General features: G+C 31.8%; 2 protein-coding genes across 2 annotated transcripts; one reads left to right on the forward strand and one right to left on the reverse strand.

Annotated features, from left to right (window-relative positions):
- The first annotated feature begins 7,118 nt into the window (after positions 1-7,118).
- On the forward strand, positions 7,119-11,790 carry LOC127717253 (histone-binding protein RBBP7-like). Its single transcript, XM_052222994.1, has 6 exons — positions 7,119-7,193; positions 7,598-7,675; positions 8,774-8,850; positions 9,793-9,850; positions 10,487-10,597; positions 11,619-11,790. The coding sequence occupies exons 1-6, from the start codon at positions 7,119-7,121 to the stop codon at positions 11,685-11,687; spliced, it is 468 nt and encodes a 155-aa protein (XP_052078954.1). The 3' UTR covers positions 11,688-11,790.
- Positions 11,791-15,386: 3,596 nt separating this feature from the next.
- Positions 15,387-17,165, reverse strand: LOC127717255 (uncharacterized). Its single transcript, XM_052222995.1, has 4 exons — positions 17,153-17,165; positions 16,819-16,907; positions 15,937-16,126; positions 15,387-15,538 (listed from the first exon to the last, which is right to left on the reverse strand). Exons 1-4 carry the CDS (start codon positions 17,163-17,165, stop codon positions 15,387-15,389), a joined length of 444 nt encoding a protein of 147 aa, XP_052078955.1.
- Between the last annotated feature and the right edge of the window lie 209 nt (positions 17,166-17,374).

The raw sequence follows: 17,374 nt of genomic DNA on the forward strand, positions 1-17,374 counted from the left end.
TAAAATTGAGAATGGAAATGGGGAATGTGTCAAAGAGGCAACAACCCAACTAAAGAGCAGAAAACAGCCGAAGGCCACCAATGGGTCTTCAACACAGCGAGAATTCATGCACTTGGAGGTGGGCTATAGCTGGCCCCTAAACAAAAATGTGTACTAGTTCAGCGAAAATGGAAGTCGCACTAAACTCCAAAACATATAAATGAACTAAAATTTGTTTTAAAATGCAAGACTAACAAAAGCCAGAGGCTTCTGACTTGGGACAAGCCAAAAATGCAGCTGGGTTAAACATGTTTCATACCTTTTCCTGACTTATGCTGAAAAATTCAACATACCTTTAATTGCATATTAGAGCGCACTGGCCCCTGGAATTTTGGTAGTACAAAAACAGATACATCTGATCTGATCTGAGCAACAGGGCAGACATGCCCTCTTATTCTAATTTCATATATTTTTTTTAGTATTCAAAAGAGATTTTTAAAAAGGGATCTTCAGGGATGTAAATCTTTCATTTGATACCAAAATTACCCAAATGTTTAACTTATTGACTAAGTTTAATATAGCTATGAGTAGGAACTATTTTGTTATAAATTTTTACTACTTTCTTGTACGTTCTGGCCAGAATTAGTGATTCTATTCCTTTAATTACCAGTCAGAATGTATCAAATTATAGTTACTTTCTAGTTGGTATTCCATAATGAAAATAATGTTACACTATTGGTTGAATTTCATTTGTTCTAGATGCTAATAACCAATCACAATGTTTTGGTTTATGCTTTATAAATTTTTGTCTGAAATGCATTAGATTCTGAAACCATGAATTCACGTACATTCAAGCATAACAGACATTAGAAGAAAATTGCTTCTTTGCAAGATCAGTATTTTCAAAACAATTGCTTGAAAGGTTCTCAGCTGCATATTGAATTAATCATTGATCAGTCATTATGAAATCTGATATCAAATACCATATAGCGGGTTATTTTTGCGGGATGTTTATTTTTCGCTTATTTTGGCGGTTAAATGAAAATCGCAAAAATTTATGCATACGTTCGGTACTTTCTAAAAGCTAAAGCGTTTTGTAAACAATATTTTTTTCTGGTAGGCAGGTCAATAACGGTATAGGTTAGTTTTAATAACATTAATGCCAAAGAGCATTGTACATACATGAATTTTATAAATTTTAGGTGTATTATACCCTAATCAATACTTGTCAAATAGATTTAGAGTGTAAGGTGCTCTATCAGGTAATTACCCTTATTAATTAGTGTCAAATTACAAATTAAGAGTTGTAAATCACTATTGATTATTTTATAACTTAACTAGTAAGTACATCAAAGGTCCGGTCAATTTTGTAACTAATCAACCGTAAAATTTACAAGAAGTGTGTATACCTGTGACAAATATTTAAGTTACCGGTATTCTTTTGATTAACTGTATCAGAAAATAATCAATAAATTAGACGTCATTCAGGTAAAAAAAACCAATTAACCATAACAATAGACACTTGTTTCTCAATTTTTATCGCTTTTTATCTGCAACAATTTCAGTATCCGTCAAAATATTTAATTGAGATTAAGGAATCGACCAAAATATTTTTCGTATACTTTGTTGCCCCTAAATCGCGAAATTTTACACCCGCAAAAATAACCTCTATACGGTAATAGGTAGCCGCTTATACAGCTTAGGTTATCATTGTGAAAACTGCATTAGCATTGATGCTTATTAATGTTTGTGGTTGAGAAATTGGTTATTTAATATAAACATTTCATAGCATGTTATGGAGTAATAGTAATATATTTTGTTTTTATAGGATGTAGCTTGGCACTTATTACATGAAAGTCTTTTTGGTTCAGTAGCAGATGATCAAAAATTGCTGATGTAAGTTTTAATATATATCAGTAGTATATAATCATTAAAATGAATGTGGGAAGAAGGGAAAGAAAGTTTTAAATGTGGACATGGGGTTGTAGAACATCAGTGGTTGTGTATCAGGGCTTCCAAAATTTCCCGACGACAGCCGGACATTTTTCAAAGAAATATTTTTGACGGTCAATGATCAGCTGGATACTTAAATGTAACTGAGAGGATGCATAAATTGATATATGTGTCTAAATAATTAGTAGTGTTATATGCAATAAAATTATTTATAACTGTTTTGTTTTCTTCATTCTAAAAATAAATAAAATATTATCCTCGGTATTGTGTCATTTTTCTGTGTATCGTAATACAGTAACCATCATTGCATCAATCAGCTTCAGTACCTGACTGTTCTCATGTTTTTGTTTCTGTTTATATAATCTATCTTCTCTCTGTGAGTACTTAACACTTTGTAAATTAAGGGTATCTTATTTGAAACTGTTGATGTTGGCTTTAATTGCAGTACAACTTGATCATCAATACACGTGATACTTTTTTCTTTTTGTGTATTGATTACCTGACCACGTGACTTTTACAACTGATGCGGTATTTATAGATAACATTGAGGAGGCCCAATGAAGGATATTGTTTTAAAACGTGTAAAATCTACTGAACAGTAATAACATTTTTCTTTGGGACAATTTCCCAACCTGATTTAGAAAATAAGAAGAATAAATAAAAACATACTCAGTTGATAAATCATTTTTAAAAACTAATTTTCAGTTCACCAGCTTTGAGGTATGATAAGTACAAAATTAAATGTTTTTGCGTAGCCAGATCAGTTGACTCGTCGATCATAATTCCCACGGCGGGACTTAACTTTACGTCGGACATCACCTCTTTCTCTATAATATCGGAAATTGTCTGAATAAATTCGGAGCAGGCATTGTTCTCTTGATGTAATTTAGAAGTGATCACGGCACCATTTATTTTAGTTAAATCATTTATTGACTGAAATTTGTCCATTGGTAAGTTTTCTTTAGCAATAAAGTAAGCATTAGGGAACAATGTGCACATTGCGTTGTCAGTCTTTTCATGAACTTTCTCAAATACTGATACAATTGGATTACTTTTGGAAGCTGTCTCTAATTTAAGAGCTTGAACGTGGTCATTGCTATTAGCATGCTCTACAACGGCTGACTTTCGAAAAGTTATTTTTAAGTTTATGTTTTTGACAAATGTCACAAAACATGGCATTTAGCATACTGTCAAATCTTAACCATAAAAACAGTTGTAACCATTTATGAATAAAGCTTCTAGCATTTTTAGCAGATTTCGAATTTTGATCGGAATCGTCACGTTTACGTTTGCCCATGATGGCAGATTTGTAAAGATCAATTTGAGACAAAGTCTTTATAACAGTCGGAGATTGTCATGATTGGATATTCTTCTTTATGATTTCAATTATAAAAACAGTTTTTAATATGAAAACAAGAATAGAGAACGCCCCCCTTATTTATTGGACAACTCAGCTATTCTCGGTGTTTTTCCTATATATTTCAATAAATTTTCCCCTTCAGAGTACCCCAGTATTTAACACGATGTACAGTGTTAAATAAAATGATATATATCATACTTATTCATTTATAAATATCCTTATTTGAAGAATAACTTTTAAATATCAGGATACTTTTTTAAACTGAATGCTCATTTAAAATAATATCTATAAAGCGTAATTAAATAGGATGTTGTTCCATACACGCTTACATGTTTGACCTCGTTTACCTGATCACCTTTATGTACAGTGTTATGCATCATTAATTCTATTGATAAAGACAAGCTAAGGACACCTCATCAAAGGTTTCAAATCTGTAATCAGTGAATGATTTATGGCTTCAATAAAACTTATTGAAGGGATAATTGTTTGACAGCTTGTTGTTATTTAAATAAAAGAAAACGTGTTTATATACTTTTTATTGATGTACACAAACTAAAGACCAAGCGGTACATTTATGTACCCAGAGGATTTGACTAACTGAGACACTTCAAAGTATCTGAAATATGCTGCATCTGTTTTATTAAACCTAATTATGACCGAAATATCTTTGTGAAATAGATTGCCACAATTATAAACTAAAATGCTCAAACGGACATGCCCAAAGCGCCAAACGGACATTTTTATCGATCGATAGTTGGTAAAAATTGAAATGACCGTTTTATGAAAATGCCTTGAATAACAAAAAAGTGGCAAACCAATTCTATTTGACCATTTGAGGCTGAGAGCAGCCGGACTTTTTATGAAAGTTTCGGTCAAGTCCGGAATATATGACGGTTTTGGAAGCCCTGTTGTGTATCCATTATATGTATTAGTTGTTTTGGGATATTGAAAGTCCCTTCCAACTCTCCCACGTTATAAAATAGGAAAATGTCAATATAGAAATTTTTAACACACATTTTTTATAGAGTATTCAAAAAAAGGCACAAAAATGTGAGATTAATAATGGTGATTTCAGGAAATGTTGCATACACAAAAATGCTTTGAGAATTGAAAATTTCCTGTTACAACTTTGGCAATAATAAAAATATTGCAATTAATTTTCAAGTTACAGTAGCCTGTTCCTAATTTTTATACGACCGCAAAAAAATTTTTGTTGTTGTATATTGGTATGACGTTGGCGTTGTCGTCGTCGTCGTCCGGCGTCGTCCGAAGACACATTGGTTTTCGCACTCTAACTTTAGTTTAAGTGAATGGATCTCTATGAAATTTTACCACAAGGTTTAATACCACAAAAGGAAGGTTGGGATTGATTTTGGGGGTTATGGTACCAACAGTAAAGGAATTAGGGGCCAAAAAGGGGCCAAAAATAAGCATTTTTGTAACTTCCAGACATAACTTGTGTGTTAGTGTATGGATCTCTCTGACATTGTACCACAAGGTTCCATATCACAAAAGGAATGCTGGGATTGATTTTGGGGGTAATTGCCTCAAAATTTTAGGAATTAGGGGCCAAAAAAGGGGCAAAAAACAAGCATTTTTCTAGTTTCATGACAATAACTTGTGTGTCAGTGTATGGATCTTTCTGAAATTGTACTACAAGGTTCCTTATTACAAAGGGAAAGCTGGAATTGAGTTTGGGGGTAATTGCCGAAATGTTTAGGAATTGGGGGGCCAAAAAGGGGCCAAAAATAAGCATTTTTCTAGTTTCCAGACAATAACTTGTGTTCAAGTGTATGGATCTCTCTGAAATTGTACTGCAAGGTACCATACCACAAAGGGAAGGCTGGGATTGATGATGGGGGTAATTGCCTCAATATTTTAGGAATTAGGGGCCAAAAAGGGGCAAAAAGCAAGCATTTTTCTAGTTTCAGGACAATAACTTGTGTGTAAGTGTATGGATCTTTCTGAAATTGTACTACAAGGTTCCATATCACAAAAGAAAATTTGGGTTTGAATTTGGGGGTAATTGCCTTAAACGTTTAGGAATTTGGAGCCAAAAAGGGGCCAAAAAACACATTTTTCTAGTTTTCAGATAATAACTTGTGTTCAAGTGTATGGATCTCTCTGAAATTGTACTGCAAGGTACCATACCACAAAGGGAAGGGTGGGATTGAGTTTGGGGGTGATGAATCATAAGGGGGTTCAAAAAATATGGGGGGGGGATATTTTTTTTTTCCTTTATTTTCTTTCTTTCATTTTTTTTTTCTTTTAAAATTTTCCATTTTAAGTTGGTTATTTCTGATTTATATTTAAAAGCAAATAATAATGATATGGTAGGAGATACACACCAAAGAGGATGTGTAAATTATTATATAATAAGTATTGTGCAATAGCAAGAAATTTTCAATTGTACAGTATTGCACAATAGCAAGAAATCTTCAATTGCACAGTATTGCGCAATAGCAAGAAATCTTCAATTGCACAGTATTGTGCAATAGCAAGAAATATTTAATTGCACAGTATTGTGCAAAAGAAGATACTTTGTATAAATTGCTTATTTCTTGACCAATTTCAATGGGGTTTTATTCTTGGAATTCTTGGGGTTCTTTAATATGCTGAATCTAACTGTGTATTTAGTTTTTGGATTTTGGGCCCCGATTTTAAATTGGTCCACATTGAGGTCCAAAGGGTCCAAAATTAAACTTTGTTTGATTTCATCAAAAATTGAATTATTGGGGTTCTTTGATATGCCGAATCTAACCGTGTATTTAGATTCTTAATTTTTGGTTTCGTTTTCAAATTGGTCTACATTAAGGTCCAAAGGGTCCAAAATTAAACTTAGTTTGATTTTAACAAAAATTGAATTCTTAGGGTTCTTTGATATGCTGAATCTAAATATGTGTTTAGATTTTTGATTATGGGCCCAGTTTTCAAGTTGGTCCAAATCGGGGTCCAAAATTAAACTTTGTTTATTTCAACAAAAATTGAATATATGGGGTTCTTTGATATGCTGAATCTAACCATGTATTTAGATTTTTGATTTTTGGGCCCTGTTATCAACTTTGTCCACATTGAGGTCAAAAGGGTCCAAAATTAAACTTTGTTTGATTTCATCAAAAATTGAATTCTTGGGGTTCTTTGATATGCTGAATCTAACCATGTATTTAGATTTTGGATATTGGACCATAATAGGTGAATGTCCAATTTAAAATTTTTAAGTTCTTAGACCACATTCATTCTGTGTCAGAAACCTATGCTGTGTCAAATATTTAATCACAATCCAAATGCAAAGCTGTATCAAGCTTGAATGTTGTGTCCATACTTGCCCCAACTGTTCAGGGTTCGACCTCTGCGGTCGTATCAAGCTGCGCCCTGCGGAGCATTTTATTTGGATTGTTCAACCACCACATTTTTTCAAAGGACACGTGCGTAGTTTTGTTCCAATAGTAGTCGATATAAAATTGACTATAGAATTGGTATAATATACATTTCAGTCGATTAGTTATGCCCTATTTTCTTCAAAACTATATGTTTTTGCAATATTACACTAACATTATGAGGGGATTGAACTTGACAAAGAACTTGTGTTTTGCTGTTACTTAAAGGATCAGTGTTGAAAGTAACAATGGATATTCCAGGCTTGACACATTTATACGCCATGCTGTAATTTTATTTTTACTTGAATGTATTAAAATGATTCTTTTCAGTTGGGATACCAGATCTAAAAGCACATCTAAACCCAGTCACACAGTTGACGCCCACACAGCTGAAGTCAACTGTTTGTCATTTAATCCTTATAGCGAATATATTGCTTTTTACTGATCATATGAAGCTGTACAGTGACCTGCACTGGTTTATATCCTTGCTCTTGTGTTTTTTCACCTGGAGATTTGTCTCATTGGTAAAACAACATCGCCTGAATTTTGTATTTGGTGGACAAAGTGGTTAAGGAAGAAACCAATTTCTGGAAAAACAAGGAAAGTGGTCGAATGTTTTCAAAGCCATTTAAATCTTAAGAATGCCATTTGAAAATTGAGAAATTAGCAATTGAATTCAGAAAATACTTTTTAAAATTATTTATTGAGAATGAAGTGTTTTACTAGCTTGAAAAGCAACAATTTTGTATCTTGTTTATTAAAAAGTAACACTTTAATTGTATTTCTTTCTAGACAGTTAGACATATTTCTATATAGAATGAAATATCAATGAATTGTTAAATAATATTAAAAGTTCTACAAAGAAATATAAGGTTCACCATTTCTACTTCAAAAAGTTAATCACTGATAACAATCTTTGTTTTTGTAGACTGTTGCATTGTGGGATTTGGGGAATTTAAAGTTGAAGTTACATTCATTTGAGTCGCATAAAGATGAAATATTCCAGGTAAGTATTATTGCTTGAACTTTGAAGATGAATTCTGACAACATTCTGGATTCCTGGCCATGAAGACATTGAATTCATAAACAATGGCCTGGAAAATTTCGTAGTCTATCATTATACTTTCATGATATGATTAAGATCAGGGAACAGTAAATGGGCTATGGATTTTTCTTAAAAAACTTTGTTGTTGATACACAAATTTCCATTTTAATGATATAAAATGATCATATGGTCACAGATTTAGCTTTTTATCTAATAATCAATCTGTTACCTAGTTGTTAGTGAAAAACCGTAAAAACGAAGTCGGTGACCATATCATAATTTTGCATCATTTAAAAGGAAATTTCTGATTCACCAACACATAGTTTTTAAGAAAAATATATGTAGTAGAAATTAGAGATTTGATGATTTTAAGACAAGTTTTTTCACCGATTTTCTGAGCTTTCTATACGAATGTTCACTAATTTTTAAAGAATTCAATCAGTAATATTTCCGATGATAAAAGAGATAAATGCATGATTTTTTTAGATTTTCAGTTAAAGTTTAAAAAGCCAAAGTTGTATGCAAACATTTAGCAAAATCTGTGACATAGCCCTTTTTACTGTAACTTGACCTTAAGAAATTATTTTTTCAACAATTTTATACAGTAAAACCTCTTCTATTGTCAAATTACTTTAACATGTTCGTGTCCTGAAAAATGCTTGAAAGATGACCTGTTGGCCACTCACCCTCAATATTTCAAATTAAAAAAAAAAAGATATTTCTATGACATAATTGAAGTTGTGGATAAGTCTATGTCCAGGCAAATGTAACTGCATTTGCAGCATAAAGCAATCACAAATCAATCTTGAACTTGAAACTTAAAACAAAAATGTACAAGTCAGACTTTGTTCAAACTAATATTTCACATGATTACATAAGAACTATAAGTCACTTTTATCAATATTAAAAGGGAAGAAGGGAGTACCTATGTTACTGCACTTGAGGTTTAAAAAAAAGTCCAGATAAGATTTAATAACAAATAGAAGAAAGAATTTTGCTGCATTAGACTTAACCTGTTTATTCCTTTGACATGACTAAAACTATTGTATTTATTAACAGGTTCAATGGTCCCCACATAATGAGACAATTCTAGCCTCCAGTGGAACAGATAGAAGGCTCCATGTATGGGATCTTAGGTTTGTGTTATTTTACTTATTTATTGTAGCTCTTGACCCTTAAAAGTTGGGGCTACATTGCATTCACCCTGTCTGTGTGTCTGTCCGTCCATTCAACAAACATATATTTCAATCACACTTTTCCCAGGAACAACATAACAGATTGACATTATATTTAGTTGGATGCTTGATAGTGATGAATTCTATTGCATGAAGACTTCTGATCTGTTTGAAATTTTGAATTTTTCAATATGATTAATGAACTTACAATTTAAGTCATGTTTTTCTTAAGTACTACTGAATAGAGTGATTTTAAAAGCAGCCTAACAGTAATGAGTAGTAACATTTGCGTGCCTTTAGGAACTGTTGGACACCTGCTTCCTGTTTTCAGATACTTTCAATTATGAATGGGGTATGCTTAGCACGACAACACATGCATTCTTGTTCTAAAATTACATTGTATTCTAAAGCAGTTTACTTAAATAATTTGTTTGCCAAATCCATACATTGACAATTTGTCTGGTTTAGAACCGGGCTACAATTGGCCAAGGGAAACAACTTGTGTTAGAAGTGTGAAATCGCAGAATTAAATCGGTTATTGGCAAATTGGCAGATTGACAATTGTGTTATCAAAACTCAATTGTTGATATAAAACAAAAGTGTTATAATGGCTGTTCCAAAATTTTCCTGTGGGAGGCACTCAAATAAGTAACATGTGTTGTTGAATTTTCTTAAGTAAAAATTATCGGTAAAATGAAAATTTTATTAATTGTTGGTTGGTGTCTTATAAAAGTGCTTCACATACCCTGTAAGTCTTGAACAGTCCCAATTTATTCATTACTAGCCTATTATATATAGACAAAACATTTGCTTAAAATTTAATAACACAAGAATTGTTTAAAAGTTGACTATGCTTGTTTTAATATTAAACCTCAGTTGGGACATATTTATTTATATTTACAGTAAAATGGGAGAAGAGCAGTCAGCAGAGGATGCTGAAGATGGACCACCAGAATTATTGGTAAGTTTACTTTCTTAATTTATTGAACTGGTGACCTCCACTTTTGTTTGACAAGTCCCTCTGACATTTTCTTCATTATGATAGATCATTGATAAACTTAAAGTTTATATGACACCTGCAGTAAGACTGATCTTTTCAAGACTAAACATAGAATAAATTTTTAATCAGCAAAGCAGGGGAGACAATTTACTATGTGCACACTTGTATTCCAATGTCATAGCAAATGTATCTGGAAACATTTAAAACAAAATTTGTTTTATGCCTCTTGTTGAGAAATTTTAGGTATTGTCAATTCATTCCTTAGACATGTTAGGGATATATTTGTGAATATTGCAACAAATTCCATTTACATTGCTAATACAAGAAATATAATTTTGTACACAGTATTCAGTCACAGTTCTGTGTTTTAATTCATTTATTTCTGTTGATAAAACAAAGTGATTCTTAATATGTGAATTTTATTTTTACTTCAAGTGAAGTTTTAGAAATTATAAGATATGTGGTTACAGTTGTCATGAAAACAACTTAGAAATAATACTTGAAAAGTTCAGATCTAAGAGTACAGTTACTGAAAGCTAGTTTGTTTTGTTTGCAAGAATAGTGACATAATTATATTTTATGGCATGCTTATTTTAGTTTATACACAGAGGACATACAGCAAAGATCTCAGACTTCTCTTGGAACCCAAATGAAACCTGGGTATTATGTTCAGTATCAGAAGATAACATCATGCAGGTCTGGCAAATGGTAAGTGTGGTAAATTATTGTATAAAATAAGTAAACAGAAAGATGGAATACAGGGATTATAAAAGAGAGGCGAAAGATACCAGAGTGACATTCAAACTCAAGTCAAAAATAAACTGACAACGCCATGGTTAGAAAAGAAAAAGACCATAGACGAACAATAATACACAAAGCACAACATAAAAAAACAAACTAGAAATTGAAGTTGAAAAAAAAAAATTGGCAAAATATTTACATTCTTCAAGTGTCTGTACAACATGTCTTAATTTACCCAATTCTCTTGTAATTTGGGGAAAGGGAGTGAACAAATTTAACAGACTATCTGACAGAGATCAGCAACTTCACTTTGTAAAGATCGTAAAGATATAACTGAACAACTGACAAGATTTCTGACCTGAAATATTCATGAAATGTTATTCCAAAAAGAGGTTGTGCACAATTATAGGGTATTATCCCTTTACGTTATACTCATGTTTTGAGTGAACTCAATTAAGGATATTCCAGAAACGTGTCATTGAAATGAAAAGATAATAACATGGGCAGTGTAAATATATCATTTATTAACTCTCTCATTGTTCGTCCTATGAGCTGTAAATTTGATGCCCTTACAACATAGTCATTCTAAAATTAAATAAGTGTCCTGATTTTTGTTTTCTCATGCCGGCTGATTTTGATGGTGGTGTTGCAGATTGACATTGCTAGTCATTCTGGCTTCATATCTACAAATTAGGTTTAGAACTATCTTTGTATCGTGTTTTTATACCCCGCTTTTAAAAAGAGGGGTCATACTGTTTTACCTCTGTCTGTCCATCCAATGAATATTTTTCTTTGCATCTTTCTCAGGAACTACATCATAAGGATTTCTGAAATTTGGTTTCAGGGTTTATATAAGTCAGTGATGCGTTTTCCGATTCATCACTCAACAACTTCCTGGGCGGGCGGGGTTATCATCAGTGAACAGTACCTCGCAGTTTCACTTGTTTGTTCAATTGTAACTCGTCATAAAATATTTGCTATTTTTCAGGCTGAGAATATCTACAATGATGTAGAGCCTGATACTCCAGCAACAGAATTAGAGGCTACTGCATCATAATGTATGCGACTTCAGAATCATTAAACATTATAACATACTGACTTTAGATAGCAGTGCTGATAAATTATTCATGTAAATCTTGTCATTAAAAATACATTTTAAACAGTCTTATTGTAGAAGACAAGACATGTTATTCCATGGTAAAACATCAAATAAGTTTTACATTTAGTTTCATTCTACTAAAGGTAAAATAGTTTATCTATGTTTTGTATATAAAAATACCTTGTGGTTGTAAAACAATGTTTTGTTGTGTAATTTTATCCTCAAACCTTGCTTTTATCTCCCACAGTGGGGGACATATTCATAGTTTTCGTCTATCCAAAATCACAATAGATGGATCAAAAATGTTAACCATACTATACTGTCATTTGGATTTTATCATTTTTGCCATTTATTTTTTGAAACTTTCAGACAATAATGTTTTATAAATGTAAATTCAAGAAGACTTTTTGCCAGAAAACTTCATTCTTGGTTTATATATTTGTTATCACTATTAATTTTAGGGGCTATGTTGAATTCACCTTGTGTGTCCTTTTGTCCTTCGAACAAATATTTCAGTCACACTTTTTCGTAGTAGTTTGACTGATAAATGTGAGAACTTTTTATATTTGTTGGATTCCTTCCTGTTTGTTGATACTTTAAAATTTTTGTCACTTTTCTCAAGTACAACTGAACAGAATGACCTCATATATGTCAGCATCTTTGCAGCGATGAAATATAATGCGAGGGCTTTTCTTATTAATCAAAACACATACTCCCTACACTCTGATACTTTGAATTATGAGTTGGATATGCTTAGCACAACAAAGCTTGCAATCATTTGACTTGAACACATTGCAAAAAAGCATTTAGTATGTTACTGATTTTTTTTTCCAGGTTCATCTAAATTTGACCATATTTTCATGGATCATTTATAGTGATAACCGCCATGGTGGTCGACACAATATTGGCCTCAAGTGCAAGGTTTGAACCTGTGCGGGTAAAACCAATGATTTAAAAATTGGTATTTACTGGTTCTCTGCTCTAGGCAGGTGGCATTAAAGAGTAAGAGCAAAGACTGGTTGACCTGGAGTGGGAATAATGTGTCTGGGTAAAGTGAAATGTCTTCCTGCGGATTGTTGCCTTGTGAACTAGCATGTTAAAACATCTGGCTCAGCATGTCGGTCTAATACAAAGCAGGGATAATATTCATATTACATTAGCATGTTCTCGCCTTAATATGCATATAAATTTACCACTCCATAAGAATTTGACATCTAACCTTGACCTTCCTCTTTATTGGTAAAAATAACAGTACACACATATATATATATATACGTATAGAAATGTAAATACAAATTAAAAAAAAAAAAAACATTTACATATTTGGATTCAATACCACAAAGAATACAAACTAAAAATAAATTAATTTTATAGTTTGATTATAAGGTCCATGACAACTTTTTGGAATTGAACTAGTAATAGCTGTCTTGTCCTTTAGAACTTCTAAATTGTATTGCATGTTAAAATTGTGTCAACTATTTTCAACATTTATATTTGAAGTGTCTATCTGGCTTAAATATAAAAAAACGCATTTGATTTGGTCTCCAATAGCATATCAATCTAATAAATAAGTGGTCTGTATCAAGATGTTTGCCGTTTCAGGCTAGTTTTCCCCAGTAAGCTAGAACAAAGTTGCCTCCTTTTCATTCAGTTGGGATGTATATTCAATCATTGTACTGAAATGGCAAATAATCTGGTTAGTTCATAAATTAATATTTACTTAGTAAACTAAAATTCTAGTTCTTGCACACCTTTTGTTGATTACTATGTTGACCTTGAGATGTCTTTCATTTTATCTGTTAATATATATTTTTCTGAATATGGTAAATTACATAAAGTACCTAAACTATTTTATTGTTATGATCGGGATAATAACCAGAATATTAAATTTGGCATTTCTGATAAGAACTGCAATAAAATTCAAAAAACATACTTTTGCATTTGTCTAATATGCCCATCAATATGAAATTTGTTTAGAAAGTTCAACATTATTTTGCATGTCAAGAAACTGTTGTCTAAAAAATGTAACCCCTTGAGTTAGAAATGGTAGGTCTTTCGTTTCTGGTTGTCTGGTAATTCAAGAAATCTCTAGATAACTTTTGGTTAGAATGATTGCAAATACTGAGTTAGCTCCCCTTAATTGTTAATTTCTAGTGCCTTTCAACCAAATTATATCTTGATTTACTAGAACAAGCAAAGGAAACAATTTTAATTTCGTACACTATTATATAATTTGAACATAAATAAATGTCAACTTGAGTGGGTTTTTTGTTTGTCATGTTTTCACCACTGCCTGATTCTTTGGCAGATTGGCACTTGAATCGTATGGTAAGGGTTAAGGGGAAATAAACAGCTGCGCATGATACGCCCGTCGCGTTTTCAAAGAATAAAGCTCAATTACTTCTCAATGTCATATCAGAAATTTATAAACATCGTAAGGGAGCTTACGTCAATAGATATAAACAATTCACCAAAGTTTCATGAGAACTGCTGAAAGCATTTTTGAGTTATTGTACGAAAACTTTAAAATCCCCCCTTTTTAAATGAATAAAACCCCACAACTCGGAAACATAAAATCTAAAATTTATAACAATCGAAAGAGAGCTTACGTCAATAGATATAAACTATTCACCAAAGTTTCATGAGACCTTCTGAAAGCATTTATGAGTTCTTGTCCGAAAACTGGAAAATCCCCCTTTTTTAATGAATAAAACACCGTAACTCGGAAACATTATATCTTAAATTTATAAATCGAAAAGGAACTCATATCAATAGATATAAACAATTCATCAAAATTTCTTGCAAATTGGTGAAAGCATTTTTGAGTTATTGTCCAAAAACTGGAAAATCCCCCTTTTTTAATGAATAAAACCCCATAACTCGGAAACGTAAAATCTAAAATTTATAAAAAACGAAAGGGAGCTCATGTCAATAGATAGGTTAAAGCGTTTTTGAGTTAATGTCCAACATGTTGACGACGGACGGACAACGGTATACCATAATATGTCCTGTAAACGGGCGTATAAAAACTGAATCAATTTTAAAAAGTTCTTATTCATGCCCATTAGATTTAATTTTGGAATAGCCAATGCCTAATAAAGTTAATTTTAACTCAATATACCTCCTGCATCAATTTGTCATGTGCTTTTACATTCCATAATTTGTCTGGTTTCATTAGTTTGTCGTTCAATCTCAAGTCAAATATTTCAAAGGCTTGAAGCATCTGGAAAAAGATTCATTTTTGTATACCTTAATATTTTCTGACTTATTCAATTATTTTTCTACACCAAATATAATTTTTCTACCAATTTTAAACTTTATATCACAACAAGCTGTGAAAAAAACAGTTTCTGCAGGTAAACAATTTTTTTCATTTTATTTCATTTAACTCTTGGATCATCAACAAAATTAGAAAATCATGAAAAATTTTGTGCAAACTCGGCTAGAAAGCGATAAATTAAAAAATGAATAGGTTTATTATATGTGTTGTATCATTCCTTTTTGTAATCAACACTATTAATTAAAAGTCTAATTCAAACTAACATTTTTGAGGAAATAATTTCTTCAAAAACAAGCCTTTAGGAAAATGTCATCGATATATTTTACAGGCTCTGCTAGTGTGAATTCCAAATTGTATTGATCATTCCCTGTGGGGTCTTACAAATTAAGTTCATTTCTACTATATGAAGTAATTATACAAACCTGAAAAGCACATCTGTTGAATGGCATTCTACCAACAGCAGTCCCAAGACCAGGACAAAGAACCCCTCTGATTGGCTGATTTTCTGGGTTTCTGTTGTGTTTCTGTACTGCAATAGAATATACACAGTAATGAGTAGATGCATTTATCAATTATGACGGGTTCTTCTACAGCAGTTCTTTATTTTAAATACAAATTGTACTGAGGTTCAAAGAAGTAGAGAGGGGGGGGGGGGGGCACTTTTTAAAAGTAAATGATTATATTGAAACAAGGCAATTATACATACTAAACCTTCTCTGTTTGACCTAAGAGTGACTAAGGGACAGAAATATGGTCATATTGATCTTCTTCCTACTGGCATCAAACCCTTGCCTAAGTGGAGAAAACAATCGGCAAGGTTAATTTTTTCTATGTAAAGACCTGTCAAAACAACTCCCTTTTATAAAAAGAAAAGCATAATAATCAAAGTAATAGAATCAGAAATGATTTACGAAGATATGTAAATACCTGCCAAAATGACTCCTCTAAAAGACAGATAAGCATTAGTTGAGTTTATGACATCTTTTGGTACTCTTTTTGTTGGGACGTGTATGAGGTATTTGATTGGTTTACCATTACTTATATTATTGGTCTTTAACTTCTGAATGTGTACTTTGTCTGGATCTTTGTCATAGGCTGGGATAATGATTGCATTTCCCTACAAAATACAAATTTTGAATAAAATAAGGTTAGATGCCAACACAACAAAAAGAAAAGAAGACACATGCCTTAATTTAGTGGTTGTTGTTAAAATAACTGTTTTTGTGTTTTTATTAATTGTTTTAGCATAAATAAGCTGTTGCTTTTCCTGTTTAAATAGTTTTACAATTTGTTCGTGTATTTTATAAATACAATATGTCATGCACCATATACAAATTTTGAATACATTGAAATTTTTTAGACGTTATTATGAAAGACCTGTGAACAGTATATATAATAGTAGTCAATATATATGTTCCTGGAAAGACCTACCATCAATACCATCAATACCAAATCCCAAATGCACTCACTGACAAAACAAAATGCATTGTTAGATCTGATGAGGTAGTAAAACCTTTATTTTACAAACTTTCAACATAAATTCGATCATGATAAGTACAACAGGCAAGACTTTTCAGCGTGTGCACTTTTGTATTTTAAAATTACAATTCTCCAAAATACAGATCAAGTTCGAATTTTGGTCCATGGCGTCACCTTTGCCGTTCTTGGGTTATATCCATTTGTAAATTAAAAAAATTGCAGAATTTGCCGTATATATTTCAAGCTGGGGCATCTGTGTCCGATAGCCAATGGGACATAAATGTCCTTATTTATAATGGAATAATTCTAACAAAGTTGTACTCTACTCACCACAAAGTTTTCTCCATCATACTGATCTCTTATTACTTTCTGTATCTGTTCTTGTCTGAAAAAAAGGTAAAATATTAGACACTTATCAACTGCAATATATATATATATAACAACTAATGTATATGACGATGATGGAAGTTTTTAACGAGCTTGTAGTTTGATTTAAGGGAAACTTAAGAAACAGAATATTTTAAATTCTATTAATGGCCAGTAATATGGGCTGAAACGATAATTTACTGTTCCAATGTATTAACTTAATTAAGGTAAACATATGTAATTTACAGCTACTCAGTTATAAAAGTTAGCCTCATGTTCCCCTAGTTGTCTCCTAAACCTATCATTAGCATTAGAACAGTGATAGCAGTATATTATGACGGGCAAAAAGAGCTTTGGCACTGCCCATTCATCTTCTAGAAGGGAGAGGCACGTTGTTTGTTTTTTAATTTAAAGCTTTTTTATTCTAAATCTTCTTGAAATAAATACTTATGAAAGAAAGTTAAAGAAATAGTATATTTCTTTTGAAAATTAGCCAAAAAAAAAATAGAAAAGAACACTG

This window comes from Mytilus californianus, unplaced genomic scaffold (genome assembly GCF_021869535.1).
Source record: "Mytilus californianus isolate M0D057914Y unplaced genomic scaffold, xbMytCali1.0.p SCAF_94, whole genome shotgun sequence".
Taxonomy (NCBI): domain Eukaryota; kingdom Metazoa; phylum Mollusca; class Bivalvia; order Mytilida; family Mytilidae; genus Mytilus; species Mytilus californianus.